Raw genomic sequence first — 17,081 nt, 5'->3', positions numbered from 1 at the left:
GGCCGAGGGGAGTCGAAGCGCGTTCAGTCGCCTTCTCTAAGGTTTCTCTGCTCTGAACGCAGTGCCCAAGCCCGGAGGAGGGCGAGAGGGAGAAGGCTTTCAAATGAGCAGCCCTGTAAGTACAGTATTTGCAAAAGAGCTGCCAGTCCTGGTTTTGCACTGGCATCCCAAAGCAGTGTGGGATATGTAGTCCCTGCTCCTGCCCATTGGCAATCTGGCCAGAAAGGCAGGACTGGCCTGGAGCTGGGTAACTTGGCATTTGTATTTCATTCCAGCATTAGGTTCTGTATTCTCTCTCAGGAACAGGCTTCTTTACAATTATAATTGACATCTTTTCCAATTTATTGGGATGCTACGTTTAATGTAAGGAAATGTGCTAAATATAGGGCTGCTCAAGCACCTGGCTTTGCTGTCTTTCAGCTCACTGAGCACCCTGGGGTGTAGATTGTCCGGTCCCATGGCTTTGTTCACCTTGAGTCTTGCCAGTTCGTAGTAGACGTCGCCAGGTGTGAACTCGAAATTCTGAAACGGGTCTTCCACGCTGGGCCTTGCCTGCAACTGCGGACCGTGCCCCGGTGCCTCGCTGGTGAAGACCGAGCAGAAGTATTCATTCAGTAGTTCTGCTTAGTTTTCTAGTTAGGAAGAAACTTAGCTTTCTCGTTTTAAGAGGCTTTGGGCTATTTTGCTTTTGATGTTTATCGCCCCAATCTCAGATTCTTTGTTGAGTTGTGAACTATGAAATGGCAAGATTTAGGAACCCCAATGCCAAACGCTTAGCACCAGGATGTTGATATACCATACTAGTGTAGGTTGGCCTTGGTGCGCCTAAAATTAGGCACTGACAGTTATAACTATTGGCACCTAATTGTACCCTGAAGTACACATAACATATAGTATTCCAGAGCCACACCTATGACCCGTCCATATTCTGTCCATGTTTACACCCTCTCACACTTACATGCAAACTGATGTTGGTGCATATGTTACAGAACAGTGCCTTAACTTAGGTGATTAAGTTAAGAGGGAAACGCCATTTGAAATGCAACTTAAGTATAAATTCAAAGTGCCTACCGGCGTCTAAACAAGCAGCACCCGAATCGCCAGAAATTTAGGCCTTGAAAACCCTGGCCTATCTTTGTGTGATTGATACTGCGCTGATTAGAGAATCTGGGCCAAAATTGCTAATTAGTGGTACCAGTTGTGCACTTACCATAAGTGCTATTATTCTGTAACCTATGTGCACGGTTGGTACCTATTGTTAGGTGACAAATATCGTAATAGACTTGCCCTTCACATGGCTGTTTGTGGCTTTTCTAGTTTGTTTTGATGATGATATATGTGCATTTTTGTAACCTGCTTATAATTTACAAATAATGTAGGTTAGAAGTTTTTTAAATAAATAAATCCACATAAATATACATATATATGTAGATAGAACATTCAAGTAAACACAATATCTTGACCGCAATGGATTAAATGAATAGGTCATCAAATTGAAACTGTAAGCATTTTTTAAAAATCTTTTTTTCTTAAAAAAAAGGCTGTTAATATATAGACTGTTCAATTAATCTAAACCAGGGCTGCCCAAGTCCGGGCCTCGAGATCTACTGGCAGGCCAGGTTTTCAGTATATCCGCAATGAATATGCATGAGAGAGAGATTTGCATACCAAGAAGGCAATGCAGGCAAATCTCTCTCATGCATATTCATTGTGGATATCATGAAAACCTGGCCTGCCAGTAGATCTCGAGGACCAGACTTGGGCAGCCCTGATCTAAACAATATCCTCATATTCTGACTGAATTCATTACAAATGATTAAAGCATCTCAATCAATTCATTCTATACTTCTTCTTAAATGATCTCATCCTTTGTGTTCAAACCTTACATGTTTCTTTTTTTTTTTATAAATTGTATTTCTTCCCATTACCCATTTGTACCAGTTTGGACTAATTTGTAATAGAACAAAATGATTTGTATGTAATGTCTTGTCTTATTTTATTTTGTCCACCCTGCTCTCTTTTTATATATTGGAAACATGTAATACGCATCGAAATATATGATATTGCGTAAAAATCAAAATCTATTAAACTTGAACTTGAAACTATATAATTGACAGTCCCTAGTTTCTGGAGCTTGGAATCTAGTCCTGACCAGGTAGACCTTAAAAATAAGGATTTAAGTTAGGCATGTAAGGCCATGGCCGAGAAAGGTGGGGGAAATTTAGGATTTTGTGAATTCATTTATTTAAACAAATACTGGTGACCAGACAGAGTCCAGCATTGAAACTGCTGAAAGACCTCTCTGTTGTTTTATGAACTTTCCCTTTTATATCAGAAGATGGTGCTCTAATCATAAGCCATAAAGTAATAGAAATGATTCATAATAATTACTAGCTATGATTGAACTGGAGGCTCCAGGGAACAGGCAAAAAGCTTCTGGCCCACGTGAAGATTAAGTGTCTGAGGAAAAATGCACAAATAAGAGAGTGTAACGTGCTTATCGGACTAGGGCTGAGAGAAATATTCTCATCAGAGTTTGTTCTGATAGCGCTGGCAACTTTGTTTTGCTGTTAAACAAAAGTGTCATTGTGTAGTAGCTGCAATTGGAAACTGCTCTGAAAACTCAGGAGAAATGTTAATGACATCATCAGCTCGGCTCTTACCTCCCACAAGAACTAGTGTTTTCCATAGGGGGTATTGGTTCATTCTAAACCCGTCAAGAGCCCTATTCTATATCATAAGAACATAAGATTTGCCGCTGCTGGGTAAGACCAGTGGTCCACTGTGCCCAGCAGTCCGCTCACGTGGCGGCCCTTGGTCAAAGACCAGTGCCCTCCTTAAGTCTAGCCTTACCTGCGTATGTTCTAGTCCAACAGGAACTTATCCAACCTTTCCTTGAATCCCTGAAGGATGCTTTACCCTATAACAGCCTCCGGAAGAGCGTTTCAGATTTCTACCACTCTCTGGGTGAAGAAGAACTTCCTTACGTTTCTACGGAATCTATCCCCTTTCAACTTTAGAGAGTGCCCTCTCGTTCTCTCCACCTTGGAGAGGGTGAACAACCTGCCCTTATCTACTTTGTCTTGAATCCCTGGAGCGTTCCAGATTTCTACCACTCTCTGGGTAAAGAAGAACTTCCTTACGTTTCTACGGAATCTATCCCCTTTCAACTTTAGAGAGTGCCCTCTCGTTCTCCCTACCTTGGAGAGGGTGAACAATCTGTTTTTATCTGCTAAGTCTATTCCCTTCAATATCTTGAATGTTTCGATCATGTCCCCTCTCAGTCTCCTCTTTTCAAGGGAGAAGAGGCCCAGTTTCTCTAGCCTCTCATTTTACGGCAACTCCTCCAGTCCCTTAACCATTTTTGTCGCTCTTCTCTGGACCCTTTCAAGTAGTACTATGTCCTTTGTTATATAAGAACACAATTTTACAGAGGGGTGGACTATTTTACAAAGCGGAGGATTGCATTGTGGTAATGACTTTCAGAGGCAGACTAGTGGAATGTTTGGAAAAAATGCTTCTTACTGAAAGGTTTGTTTGATCAATAGTTTGAATATTATTATAACAGCTGTAGAGTTAGTTCAGTTTGAAAAGACCAGAGATTCCTCGAGTCTTAGGAACCTAACTCCCTTTTGCAAAAGCTTAGCGTGGTTTTTTAGTGCCGACTGCGGTGGGAACAGCGCCAATGCTCATAGAATTCCTATGAGTGTTAGAGCTGTTGCTGCCTCAGCCAGCCCTACGCTTTTGTAAAAGGGCGGGTAAGGTTTAATTGAAAATTCATCTTAATTTAGGAGCGTAAAGGTTATACTTATAAATGAGGGCCTACAATTAATTTTCCTTGACTGAAATCAGGGCTGGAAATCGCGGCTAAGCACCTAACTTCTTTTCCCCACCCTAAATCTGCTCCTGTCAACACCCACTTTTTACACGCTTATATTTAGGAGTGTAGTGAAAGTTTGAGTATAAACTTATGCCCTCAGCCCTAGTAAATTTACCCAACGTGTGGTGGACACCTGGAATGCGCTTCCAGAGAGCGTAATAGGGCAGAGTATGGTCCTGGGGTTCAAGAAAGGATTGGACAATTTCCTGCTGGAAAAGGGGATAGAGGGGTATAGATAGAGGATTACTGCACAGGTCCTGGACCTGTTGGGCCACCGCGTGAGCGGACTGCTGGGCACGATGGACCTCTGGTCTGACCCAGCGGAGGCATTGCTTATGTTCTTAGATCAGTTTTGAAGCCGAAATCTGAAGGCAGGAGTATAAAAAATCTTTTGAATCTACTGGTAGGGTCACCAGATGTCGGACATGGCCTCTTTTTAGAGGCCTGGTCTAAGTGTCCGGACAGATTTTTAAACGGCAGCAGCTTGTCCAGTTTCTCAAGTTCGGGGCTGCGTTTGAAGGGCCTCCAAGCAAACACGGAGGTGACACGATGCCATCACATGCGTGCACAGGTGCGTGTGATGTCATTGTATTACACCAGTGCATAATCGGAAGCCCTCCAGATGCGGCTCCAAGCTCAAGGAGAAGAGATTTGGGGGTGGGGCGGAATGGCGCGTGACTTGGATGGAATGGGGCGGGGTAGGGGCCACATGTCCGGATTTTAGCGTTATAAAAGTATGGTAACCCTAAATATCGGCCAATACTTATAACATCGGAAGGTGCTTTGAAGTAGAATAAGAGATTTGATACACCTTCCATTTGTCTTGTACTTGTAAGGGCATAAGAATAGCTGTGCTGGGTCAGACCAAGGGTCCGTCTAGGTCAGTATTCTGTTTCCAACATTGGCCAGTCCAGGTTACAAGTACCTATAGTAGAAACATTCCATGCAGAATCCCAAAGAATAGCAAGATTCCAGGCTACCGATCCCAGGGACAAGCGGTGGCTTCCCCCTCTCACTAGCAGACTCGCAACTGAACCTGCATTTGCATGACCAGAAACAATAACTATTGCTTTTAAAGAAATATAAACCACCCTAGTAAATTTATGATGGGGGCTTACTGAGCGTTGCCTGTCACTATGTGAAGAATCCTTTGAGCAAGAGATTAGAAGGGCTGATGATCTGTTTTCTAAACGACTGGAAAATTAAAGCTGTCTGTTGGCTGGCTGGTATTTATTCACAACAGATCTTTAAAAATGTATGAAGCAACATTGTTTTGCTTCTGTGAGATTTATTGTTTATTTTTTGCCTAAGTTTATAGCACTTTGATGTTTTTTGAAAGGCAGCCTAGCAAATGTTATAATATATATAAACCTATATCTTCTGCGACATGAAATGTGCTTGCTTGTAATCAGACCTAGTATGCAAAGTCAAATTCTTCACACTCCAGAAGCTTCAACCAACTTTTATTCATTTTCACTGCTGGGTGCATAAGCTCTTTTATTCAAAACAGTAGGGGATATGTTGTTTCTCAGGTGGTCTGTCTAAAAGTCAATACTGAAAAGCCAGGGTGAATTATCTGTGCAAATCTAATAAGCCAGGAAGGTTGCAAAGAGTTAACTGGGAGCCAACCCACTCTGAAGCTCGGAAAGCTCTGGTCTCTCCCAATTCATATTTGCAGGCCAGGTTGGATTTCACTGGTCGGGACCAGGGGAGGAGGAGCCGATTGGTTGGCTGCCGCAGACCTATTTGCATACTGTCTGCAAAGAGTTAGCTGAGGTAAGTTTTTGTTGAGAGCTTCTCTGGCTGGGGAATTGATCTTTTTCATCTCCACGCTGCTCCCCCTTCTGTTTTCTTGCCGAGAGGCTTGGGGGCTGCCCTTGCTGGAAAGCATGTGAGAGAAGGACCCTGCTTTGCTGGAGATGCTCCTGCATGCTCGTTGCACGGTGCAGCTTCTAATTTGTTTTCTGGCGTCCCACATTTGGAGCTAGTGACAGTTGTAGAGTCATCCTGCTGTCACTTTAACAGACTGGTGGTGTTTCTACTTGTTTCCTCCTTCACTGGGACCCACTGGGCAGTAAATTTCAAGATACCGGTGTCCCCATAAGATGGAGAAAAGTGCCGATGACTGCTGCCTGAGGTTTCCTGTAAGATTGAGGCTGTGTGTAGCCAATTGCTCCGTATTGTAGAACACTTTGCAAATTTCACCGAGTGGGATTGAGAAGCAAGCCAGAGTTGCGTCTGGTGTTATTTACCCTGTGGTGGTCTTTGGTAAAACTGGAGCAAGATCTGTTCCTATGGCTGGAATATATAGCTCAGCTTTGAAGACCCTGGAGGATTTGACCCTGGATTCTGGTTATGGGGCAGAAGATTCCTGCCGGTCCCTTAGCCTCTCTTCTTCCAAATCCAACTCCCAGGCATTCGCATCCTCCCAGCAAAGGGGCAAGTGGTGGTATTATTCTGGATCCATGAACAGTAGGAACAACAGCTGGGACACGGTGAACACTGTCCTTTTGGAAGACCCAGAACTAGCAGAAATTTTTTCAAAGTGCCCCAAGCTTCCAGAGCTAGAGGACTTCCCATGGACTGATGAAGATATTGGGAAAGTTCTCCAAAAAGGGATGGGAGAGGGACATCCTAGAGCCTTTTCCCAGGAGGCCATCGGTAGGTTGTCTGTGTTGCTGAGGAGAGCGCTGATCAGGATCTCCAGGGAGGCCCAGCGTCTGAGTGTAATGCATTCCAAATGCACCAAATTTGAGATTCAAACTGCCATGAGACTCATCCTAAGCTGGGCACTGGCTGAGAGCTGTGTCCTGGCTACAGTCAAGGCGCTGTCTCTTTATAGCATGAGTGCTGGGGAAGGACTGCGAAAAGGCAAGTCAGCCCGCTCAGGCCTTACACTCTCGGTGGGGAGGTTTTTCAGGTGGATGGTGGACACCAGGATCTCTATGAGAGTTCATGAGTATGCCGCTATCTCTTTGGTGTCTTGTATGGAGAACCTTATTGTGGAGATCCAGGTCCGAGTCCTTGCAAGTCAGAACCCTGATGGAGGAGGTGGAGAAGTTTCTGTTGATACTCTAGAGATGGTTATCAATAATGATGCTGAGCTCTGGGGAGTATTACAGCCTTACGAGCATCTCATTTGTGGGAAAAATGCTAATGGTAAGATCCATGATATAATATTACTACATATATTGAATATTCTGACATTACATTGAACTTGTTCCCTGCAATTTTTTTTAATTGCCCACATATTTATCAACCTAGCAAGATCAGTCACACTCTGTTTCATTCATTATTTAGCTGGATGCAATTTTTAATATTTATGTGTACACCATGTATTCTGCATAGTGTAGACAATAAGATCTCTAGAAGAAAAATGCAGAGAAGTGCTGAGAGAAACATTCGATTATTCTCAGAGTTTGTTCCGATCCCGCTGGCAACTTTGTTTTGGCTGTTAAACAAAAGTGTTATTCTGTAGTAGCAGCAGTTGGAAACTGCTCTGAAAACATAGGAGAAATGTTAATGACATCATCAGCTCAGCCCTTACCTCCCACTAGAGCTAGTGTTTTCCTAGGGGCTATTGGTTTACTCTATATTAAATTATGTTCCCAGAACCAATCGGGAGCCCTATTCTAAAGCTATTCTTTACCGGGGGGAAGCAAAGTACCCTAAAGTGGGCTATTTTACAAAGTTGAGGAGATATTATTGTGGTAATGACTTTTTAGAAGCAGATTGATGCAATGTTTGGAAAAGCACATGAAAATCTTTGGCCAATAGCCTGAATATTATTATAACAATTACAGAGTTAGTTTAGGTTGAAAAGATCAGAGAATCTTCAAGTCTCGCTTTATTTATTTTTCTATACCGTTCTCCCAGGGGAGCTTGGAACGGTTTACATGAATTTATTCAGGTACTCCAGTATTCAGTATTTTTTCCTGTCTGTCCCGACGGCCTCGCAATCTATCTAATGTACCTGGGGCAAGGGGGGGATTCAGTGACTTACCCAGGGTCATAAGGAGCAGTGTGGGGTTTGAACCTACAACCTCAGGGTGCTAAGGCGGTAGCTTTAACCACTGCATCACTCTAGAAATCAAAAGGTAGTAAACGTGAGCCAAGTCTAGGACAATGAAGCCATTGTGACATCACTGATGAGGTTGACTCTTATTGGTGGAATGAGGCATTATGATGTCACAATACCAGCTCTGGTTATCAGAGGCTGAAAATTTCACACTATTTTATTCAATTTTCTATACTGTTCTCCCAGGGGAGCTTAAAACGGTTTATGTTCAAGTATATATGGTAATAATTGGGAGACGAGACATTGAACTTTGGAGCTCATATGACGAGATCAGTGCGTACAATCTCTCTATTGAAGTGGCATAGTCCATGCATGCGCAGAACCTTTCTGCTCTAAATAGCTGCATCCAGTCAGAAGGGTCAAGCTGTGAGCAACTTTTACCGATCTTATTTGCTCATGCAAATAATCTGTCCCCTCATACCCACTGAATGATAATCTCTATCCCAGTTCCTCTGTCATCAGACACTGGAATATTGTGATTAAAAATAGGGTAAACATCTTTTTTTTATAAGATGAATGATATGTATTTAGGGTAGGCCTTGGTAGCCTTTTTGAGATTTTTATGAAGTTTGACATTATTGTTGTGTATGTTTGTTATGATGGTTGATATTATTGTCGTGTATGTTTGTATTTTGTTGTGACCCGCTTTGGGAAAGGCGGGATACAAATAAATAAACTAATTTGGGGTGTTTTTGTTTGTTTTTACCAACAAAATCGCCAATTCCTTTCCCATTGCATTGCAGCTGTGTGTGGTAGAGAATCAAAGAGACCATTAAAACAGCAAATCAGCTGATTCATTAATGAGTCCTCTCAGAGGAGATGAAACAGGCTTTTAGAAACATCATGAATTACTTATGTTTGAAAGTTATTAGGATTCAATAGCTTTCCATGAAATTTACCAAAAGGGCTGTCGGTAAGTAATCCTGAAATCTGATCCAGTTTCTGCAGAGTAGACGGGAACCTGTGCATCATATTAGTAGCCGATTTCCACCGTGCTCTTAGTGGGTTTCCATAAGGAAATAGTTCCTTAAATTTATTGTGACAGGGGACATTACTTTCCATGACTCCATTGCGGCAACTCGCTTGCTTTCCAGGAGCTTGAGAAAATGTTTGAATGTTCTCAGACCCAGTTTGTCTCCACGTGATCAGACCAGAATGCTACCCTCAACAGGAAGTAGTAGGAAAATCGTTCTTGGAGTACTATTGTTTAGCAAAATGGGTCACACATGCGCTAATCTAAATTCCCATACCCAACTCTTCCTCGCCATGACCCTCTTCCACACCTCGCCCCCAATCCAAGGTTTGAAATTAACTTATACTTTCCATCATGTATCCCATGCACTGACAAAATGCACCTTTATAGTAAACCACTTGTATTGTAACCCACTTGTATCCTATGCACTGACAAAATATATCTTTACTGTAACCCACTTATATCCCATGTACTGTCAAAATATATCTTTATTGTAAACCGCTTCGAACTTCACGGTATAGCGATATAGAAGAAATAAAAATAAATAAAATAATCAAGCTTACTATAAAGAAACATGTCTAAATTTCTATCAATTTAGTGAGAAGACCTCAGTGTGGATTGATAAGTCATTACATTACATTACATTAGTGATTTCTATTCCGCCATTACCTTGCGGTTCAAGGCGGATTATATCCAAACTAAACCAAAAAAAGTCAGACAAATGTACAAAACTTATCTCAATGCGGAGAGCCGGTTCTTATAGCAAGAGGTGGTTCTGAAACTGAACTTCAGTTGAACCACCACCGTTTCTTGCAGACGGACAGCAATATGAACTGAAACGGCCAATCTGATTTTTTTTTTCCCTCTGGAAGTACCACGGTTCGTTAACTGGCTCTCCACATTGAGATAAGGGCTGTGCAGTCATCTGTTTACCAAATTGGGTGGCGCGTTTTTTTCATTTTCTTATAATCGATTGTGTGTTTGCACTGTTCACATTATATGCACAAAGGAAGACTCCATGATGGTGTGGTGCATTTCAGCTTGATCTCGTACACGGGTTGAAGTAGTAAATGTTTTGTACGTTTGTCTGACTTATCAATGCGCACTGAGGTCTTCTCACTAAACTGATAGAAATTTAGACATGTTTCTTTGTATTAAGCTTGATTAGCGCATGTGCAATATCGTTGCATTGTCATCCGCGCACTTCCGAGTGCCCCTGAGCCACGGCCGCCAGTTTAGTGTGTCACAGCTCGTAAAGTTTGCGAGACACTGATTTACAATGTTAAGATTTATTATATGGTTTTGATTCTGGCAAATGTAAACGCAGCGGCTTTATGAATGTGTTGACGTTCTTTGCCGTGTATAAGGCGGATTATAAATAAACCAAACCAAACATGGGATGAAACCATCACAGCCAGTTTCACGTAGATTGATTTTTATACCTTTTTCTTTTTTTTTTTTTCTTTTAATATAAAGTTGACAAACTGTGATGGTTTTAAAAGCCAGTCTCTGCTCTGGCAGAATCCAGAGTCATGTGGTTAACGCACAGGGGGGTAACGGATAAGTTGCACGCACAGTTTAATTGACAATTAGAATTTATATGCCCAATTTTCTAAATGTATGTACCCTTCTCCTGGGCTTCTCACTTGATAGTGCCATCATCTTTTAGGGCTGTCTCACAGGGCCATTGGTTTTATTCTTATAACTGCTGCTCCTGTAAGTTACGTCAAACACTTCCTCATACGTCCGGTGGTGTAAGTGCTGAGCTTGCAGGTCACCCCCAGTGCTTCATGTCTCTCCTTTTGCCTCTAGGGATCCTCTTGTGTTTACCCTACATCTTTTTTTTTAATTATGATTTCCGCTAATGTTTTTGTCATTACCTCTGTAGGGAGGGCATTCTAGATCAGAAATATATTCATCTATTAGACATGATATAAAAGTCTGTAACAAGATACGGGATTCACTGGAGCCTCTAACACAATGGCATTCACTTTCAATTCGCAAGGGTCGGAATCGGGTCAGGTTTTCAAGCTAGCCATATTTATTTTTGATTATTCAAAAGGCTTCTTACCTGCCCCCTCTAAATGTTGCTACTCCTTGGGTTTTAGCCAGGTACTAGGGACCTGGATTGGCCACCATGAGAACGGGCTACTGGGCTTGATGGACCATTGGTCTAACCCAGTAAGGCTATTCTTATTTTCTTATAAGGACTGCTGAATTTAATAAATAGCTACAATTTCTGGTTAAAGCTACAGCCTCAGCACCCTGAGGTTGCGGGTTCAAACCCACGCTGCTCCTTGTGACCCTGGGCCAGTCACTTAATCCCCCCATTGCCCCAGGTACGTTAGATAGGGAAAATGCTTGAGTACCTGAATAAATTCATGTAAACTGTTCTGGGTTCTCCTGGGAGAACGGTATAGAAAAATGAATGAGAAAAGTAAGTCTGTCTTGTCTGTCGATGCCAGTAAGTGGAAGGGCTACGGTTCTGGAGTTGGCCTTCAAAAGGGAGTGGGAATTTTTCTTATAACCATTGTTGTACTGCTTTGTATTAAATAGATAATTCTGTTATAACCATTTAAGCATTTAATTGTTCACCTTACTTATCCAGGGACTGTCTGTCTTCTTGTACATAAGAACAGCCAATGGTCCATCTAGCTAAATATCCTTTTTCCAGCAGTGGCCAATCCAGGTCACAAGTACCTGGCAGGATCTCAAATAGTAGCAACATTCCAGAGCTGAGATTGTGATGTCATAATGCCTCATTCCACCAATGCCAACTTCACCAGTGATGTCACAATGGCTTGATTATCCTATACTTGGTTCAAGTTTCACATAAGAATGTCCATACTGGGTCAGACCAATGGTCCATCTAGCCCAGTATCCTGATTCACAAGTTCCTGGCGAAAACCCAAAGAATAGCAAAATTCCATGCTACCAATCTAGGACAAGCAGTGGCTTCCTCCATGTCCATCTCAATAGCAGACCATGGACTTTTCCTCCAGGAACTTGTCCAAACCTTTTTGCAACCGAGACGTACTAACTGCTGTTACCGCATCCTCTGCCAATGAGTTGCGGAGCTTAACTATCCTTCGAGTGAAAAAAAAATTCCCCCCTCTTTGTTTTAAAATTATTTCCCTGTAACTTGAGTGACTCCCTGGTCCTTGTACTTTTTGAAAGAGTGAAAAATCTATTCACTTTTACTCGTGCAATACCATTCAGGATTTTGTCGACCTCAATCATATCCTGCCTCAGCTGTCTCTTTTCCAAGCAAAAGAGCCTTAACCTCATATGAGAGGAGTTCCATCCCCTTGGTTGCTCTTCTCTAAACCTTTTCTAATTCGGCTATATCTTTTTTGAGATATGGGGAACAGACCTGAACGCAATATTCAAAGTGATGTCACACCATGGAGCGATATAAGGGCATTATAATAGTCTTATTTACAATCCTGTTCCTAATAATTCCTAGCATCCTGTTTGCTTTTTTGGATGCTGTTGCGGAAAATATTTTAAATCCATATTGGTTATCTTCTTCTGAATAAAGGCTAGATATTCCTTCTTGTGTTTTTTGTGTAAAGTACTGATTTTGCTCTTGCCTTTGAGTTAAACTTGCAGTCTGGCTACATTTTTAATTCAGATGTTGCAAAGTCCAGTAGGGCGGAGGCTGGTATGGTACCAGAACGCTGTTTGGAATAAATGAAACCAATTAATCTGTTCTTGTTCCTTGTCGCCTTATATCCATCTCGGCAAAACCAAATGTACAGGAACCACTTGAAAGACTGGCTCAGCTCAACCCTGAAATGAGCACATGGATATTAGAAGAAAGCTTTATAAATAGTACACAGAAGATGCTTGCCAGCTTTCTTTTTGGCTGGAATTATTTCGTGGATTACATGGGAACCACTCGGAATTGAATATAATGGCTTCAGTTCCTCTTAAACTCAAGCTCCCTAGCAGTAGTCGTGCCAGGGAGGGGAGTATTCAAGGGGAACATTTCAAGTGGTGCAGGAAAAAAGGGAAGGTAGCCAGGGAGGGTCAAAGAAAGAGAGATGCAGACTGAAAGGGAAATGCTTCAACTGACAAATATTTTATCTTGAGAATAAAAATTATAAACTGAGCCATGGGTGGTTTCGTTGGGGCCCCATTTACAAAGCTGCGGCAACAATTCCCACGCAGCAAATGTGACGCAGACCATTCGATTCCCCTATGGGTTGTCGCTTTTGCTGCATGGGATTCTGTTGCAACTTTGCAAAAGGGGCTCATTGTGTCCTGGGAAGGATGTGAGCACAGAAGTGCATTGTGGGAGAAAGCTTCTGGGAGGCAGTGCACACCCCCCTCTCCCCCCCCACACACAGAGCTTTGACAAATTACTATTTAAAAGTAATTAGCCATTAGCATCAAAGTAGAATAAATTGTAGTTAGTACAAAAACATATTTTATGTATCGGCCAGTGGCATGCGGAAAGGGCTTTCAGGAGATTCAGTGAATCCCCAGTTCTACAGTCTTGTTTTTTAATTTTTTTTTGCGTGACCCAGTTTGATTTGTTGAGTAGGCAGCCTGCTCAACCAGTCAAACTGCATCAAACAAAATGTAACCCCCCCAAACAAAAAAATAAAAAATAAAAAAGCAGGGCTCTTGGGCTGGGGAGTCTCCAAACTCCCTGAAGGCCCTGACAGTACTGGTCTGAATTTGATTGGCTGAGCAGGAACTGTCTGTTGCCTGCTTAACCAATCAAATTCAGAGTAGTGCTTTCGGGGCCTTTAGGGGGGTGGAGCGAATCCCCTGAAGGCCCTGACCACACGCCACTGGTATCTCCCTAACCCATAGTGCTGGGCAGTTAACAATATGAAAGTTCCGACAAGATAAAATAAACTTCCAAGTGGAGAGCAAATATTGATATAAAATATTGTCCTTATTATACTTGTTGAATAGCCAAAACATCGAGAGTTTTCAAAATTGCAAATAGCTTCTTCTTCTTATGTTATCCAGGTACCTCCACCGTTCCCAGTATCCTGGGAGCTGTTGATAGCAACAGGGTTACCAGAGCCCCAAGAGAAAATGAACAAAGCGAGAAGGGGTTGAGATTTCTAGACCACTAGGAATTGGCTCTGAATCTTGGGTCCAGGGCAAGTAGTGGATTTCCTGGAGGCTGTACTGCTCAAAGGGAGTAATGTTCAGCAAAACCAGGTCAAAATATTTTTGTAACTTCTAAAGATCAAGGCTAGGGTTTCCAGATTTTATGTATGCAAAATCTGGCCCTATTACGCCCACTCCACGCCCCAGCCTCCTCATCTCGGTGTATGCCCCTCCTGACGCGATCTTTTGAAAATCCAAAGTACCAGGTTTTGACAAGCCGTCCAGATGCCTGGACAAGCCCTCTAAAAAGAGAACATGTCCGGGCAAATCCAGATGTGTGGTAATGCTAAGAAAGCAAGCATCCAGGCAGTTTTTCCCACTCCATGCACCATTCAGTGACAACAAAATGCTCTTGTGATGGACCATTTATTCAAACAGCTTATGGAGCCCTTGCATGCTCAGGCCTTGGATATGTGTAATAAATGTAGCAAACATGTCAGCAGAAGGAGAGAGGGTTTAATCTGACACCGGCAAGGAGGAGCGGAGAATGTTTGTGCAGATTCTGACTAACACACCCTAAGGTGTGGGATTTAGCTTATATAGTTTACGTCATCGGAACATACTTTGCCTAATTGGCTCGTAGAGGGTGAAAATCTGTTTCCACTGTAGAAGGAGTTGCTTCTGACTTGTTATAACTCCTGCCCCACATTTGAGAATCTTTGGGTAATGTTTTGAAAGAGGAGTTCACTTTGGGGTTGATTTTTGGCTCTACCTCAGGCCCTGGATTGATATGATCAACCTCTGTTATTCCATTACAAAGTTTTGCTAATGGGATGCTTTACTGGACTAGGCAGGTGCTAGCACTGGTCATAAACAGGCAGTCCCCGGGTTAAGAATGAGTTACGTTTTTAAAGCTATTCTTAAGTCAGATTTGTATGTAACTCAGAACTTGTAGATTTTCAGATTCTTGCTGCTTCCCTCTGCTCCCAGCTGACAAAAGGGCCAACTGTCCCTACCGGTGTTCCCTCTAAGGTACAGCATGCACAACCACACACTGCTCTTAATGTGGCCATGCATCATTCCTATATTTGCTACAGAAGTGTTGGAGTCTATGCCACTGGACATATTGCTCAGTGAAATCAAATGAAGACTCAACCACGTTCTTAAGTAACGAGTTGTACTTAAGTCGGGCGTCTGTAACTCGGGGACTGTCTTTAGTTAGTGGAAATGCCTTCCTGTTTCTTCTCAGGTGAAAGAGCAATGATCCCCGCTGTCTTGGCTTGTTCTAGATTAGGGTCTGTCTTTCAGCGTTTCATGCATTTCTGCTTGTGTCAGGAGTCTTATTTCCCAAACTTTCTCCAGCACAGGCTTCCCTTCTGGCTGTTCTGGGAACTTCTGCTGAGGCTCAGTATCTGTATGCAATTACTTATTTATTCTTGCTCACATATGTGATCTTACTCAGTGTCTCAGGCTCAGACCATGAGCCCGTTTAGACTGAGAAATAACTCGCGTACCTGAATGTAGGGATGGGCTGCCGTTTGCAATGACGTGGGAAGTATCAACAACACGTCCCAAGTCCTTGCATGTTCTTAACAAACTAGTTGCAAAGAAGGCACAGCTAAGAAACCCCAAATAAAATGAACATTTCTGAAAACATGGGGAACAGCACAAAATTGCAAAAACTAGAGTGGAATTGTCCAAATAAGACTGATGTGCACAAAAAAAGTGTCCTCCGATTGTCAGTTCACGGCACTCGTACCAAATACGATATGATACTCTTCCTTGATTGATTTGTGGTCCATTTTGTGTGCCAGCATACTACGTATATCACCATTTGCAATTCTTAAGACTCCTGAGGCAGGCCTGATGGCCGAAACATGTACATATCGAGTCATTGAGTTGGTGAATGTGTCATTGATGCTTGAACAATAAAGATCTTCATATTACCAGACGAGTTGGAGGACACTTTTTTTGTGCACATCAGTCTTATTTGGACAATTCCACTCTGGGTTTTGCATATTTGTGTTTGTGGTGTTGTTTTTTCTTCACTTTTCTTGAACAGCACAAAATTAAAATTATCTGGCTGCCTCCTTGCTGGAATTTAACTTTTCTTGAGTTCAGGTTTGGAAAAGACAAGAAATAAGTCTTAAATCCGAATGTATTCTGTGTGCTAAACATCCTGATACAAGCATCTTTTATCCAGCGATGTTTCAGGAAATTAATTCCAGCAGGTGACTTGCCAAGTAGAGCTGCAAACTGAGTTTGCTGATTGCTTTGCTCCGCGTTTAATACAGTAGAGCTTTACAGGGGTGTTTTTGTAGACTGCTGAGAACTAACAATGTATAAATTAAGAGAGCTTGAACTCATTAAGCAGTGAGCGATCGGAGCCTTCTGAAGCACACTCACAAGACATCATTGTGTTTGCTATGCAGGAAGATAGAAAACTGGCATTAGCAGGATGGCATAGCATCATCTGCCAGATCCATAGTCCAAAATTCTCTTGTTGCTGTGGGATACAGACTCAGACAGGAAATCATGGTTAGATGGGACATGGTCCAAAACATACACCACTGCTTTAAAGCTTGAAGCTTAGAGAAAAAAACTCAGAGAAAAGCTAACTGTTCGGCAGAACAAGCAGTGCAAAGTTGAGTTAGAATGCTTTTTCTAAAATCCAATAAAATTGATGTGCTCATTTTACAAGCCTTACGATTTTCCATGTGCACTGATATTTCTGGAATTTGACAGGCTCCGCTTAATTAAAAGAAAGAAAGTTTCTGCTGCATGAAAAAAGTGCCAGCCGAATCCTCTTGCAGCAATTTCTCTTAGCTGGGCAAGTGTTACCCTTTCTCAGTTTATCCTTCTGTGCGAGTAAGGTGGGAGTGAGGGGGAAGCAACTGCAGTGAGGTTTTCCTCCAAGATTAGCAGTCCAAAGCGGCGTTTAAGAAAACTGGCTTGGTTTAACCCTTGTGGGCGAAGGCCTCGGCACTCCCAGCCATCCAGCACGGTTACAGAAGCAGTTCCTTCCAAAAGATGTCTTAAGGCTACATTTTAAGAATTAGGCAACATTCCCAAAGGAC

The 17,081-nt window shown here is 42.4% G+C and overlaps 1 protein-coding gene across 4 annotated transcripts in view; it reads left to right on the top strand.

Annotated features, from left to right (window-relative positions):
* ABTB2 (ankyrin repeat and BTB domain containing 2) overlaps nt 1–17,081 on the top strand; it is a 144,416-nt gene that overhangs the window by 37,343 nt on the left and 89,992 nt on the right. For 2 of the 4 annotated variants that reach the window (XM_033928496.1, XM_033928499.1), the window contains exon 1: nt 13–115. The exons of 1 other annotated variant lie outside the window; for it this stretch is intronic. Coding sequence is in view for 1 of the 3 variants with exons in the window: in XM_033928495.1 (XP_033784386.1) it covers nt 6,175–7,039 (865 nt within the window). In the remaining 2 variants the exon portion in view is untranslated. Of the gene's footprint in view, nt 1–12; nt 116–5,673; nt 7,040–17,081 lie in introns of those variants that run through there. One more of the 4 variants, XM_033928495.1, reaches the window with a different exon arrangement.

This window comes from Geotrypetes seraphini, chromosome 19 (genome assembly GCF_902459505.1).
Source record: "Geotrypetes seraphini chromosome 19, aGeoSer1.1, whole genome shotgun sequence".
NCBI classification, from domain to species: domain Eukaryota; kingdom Metazoa; phylum Chordata; class Amphibia; order Gymnophiona; family Dermophiidae; genus Geotrypetes; species Geotrypetes seraphini.
Note: the sequence above shows the minus strand (reverse complement) of the source record. Positions and strands in the feature narration are given on the sequence as shown.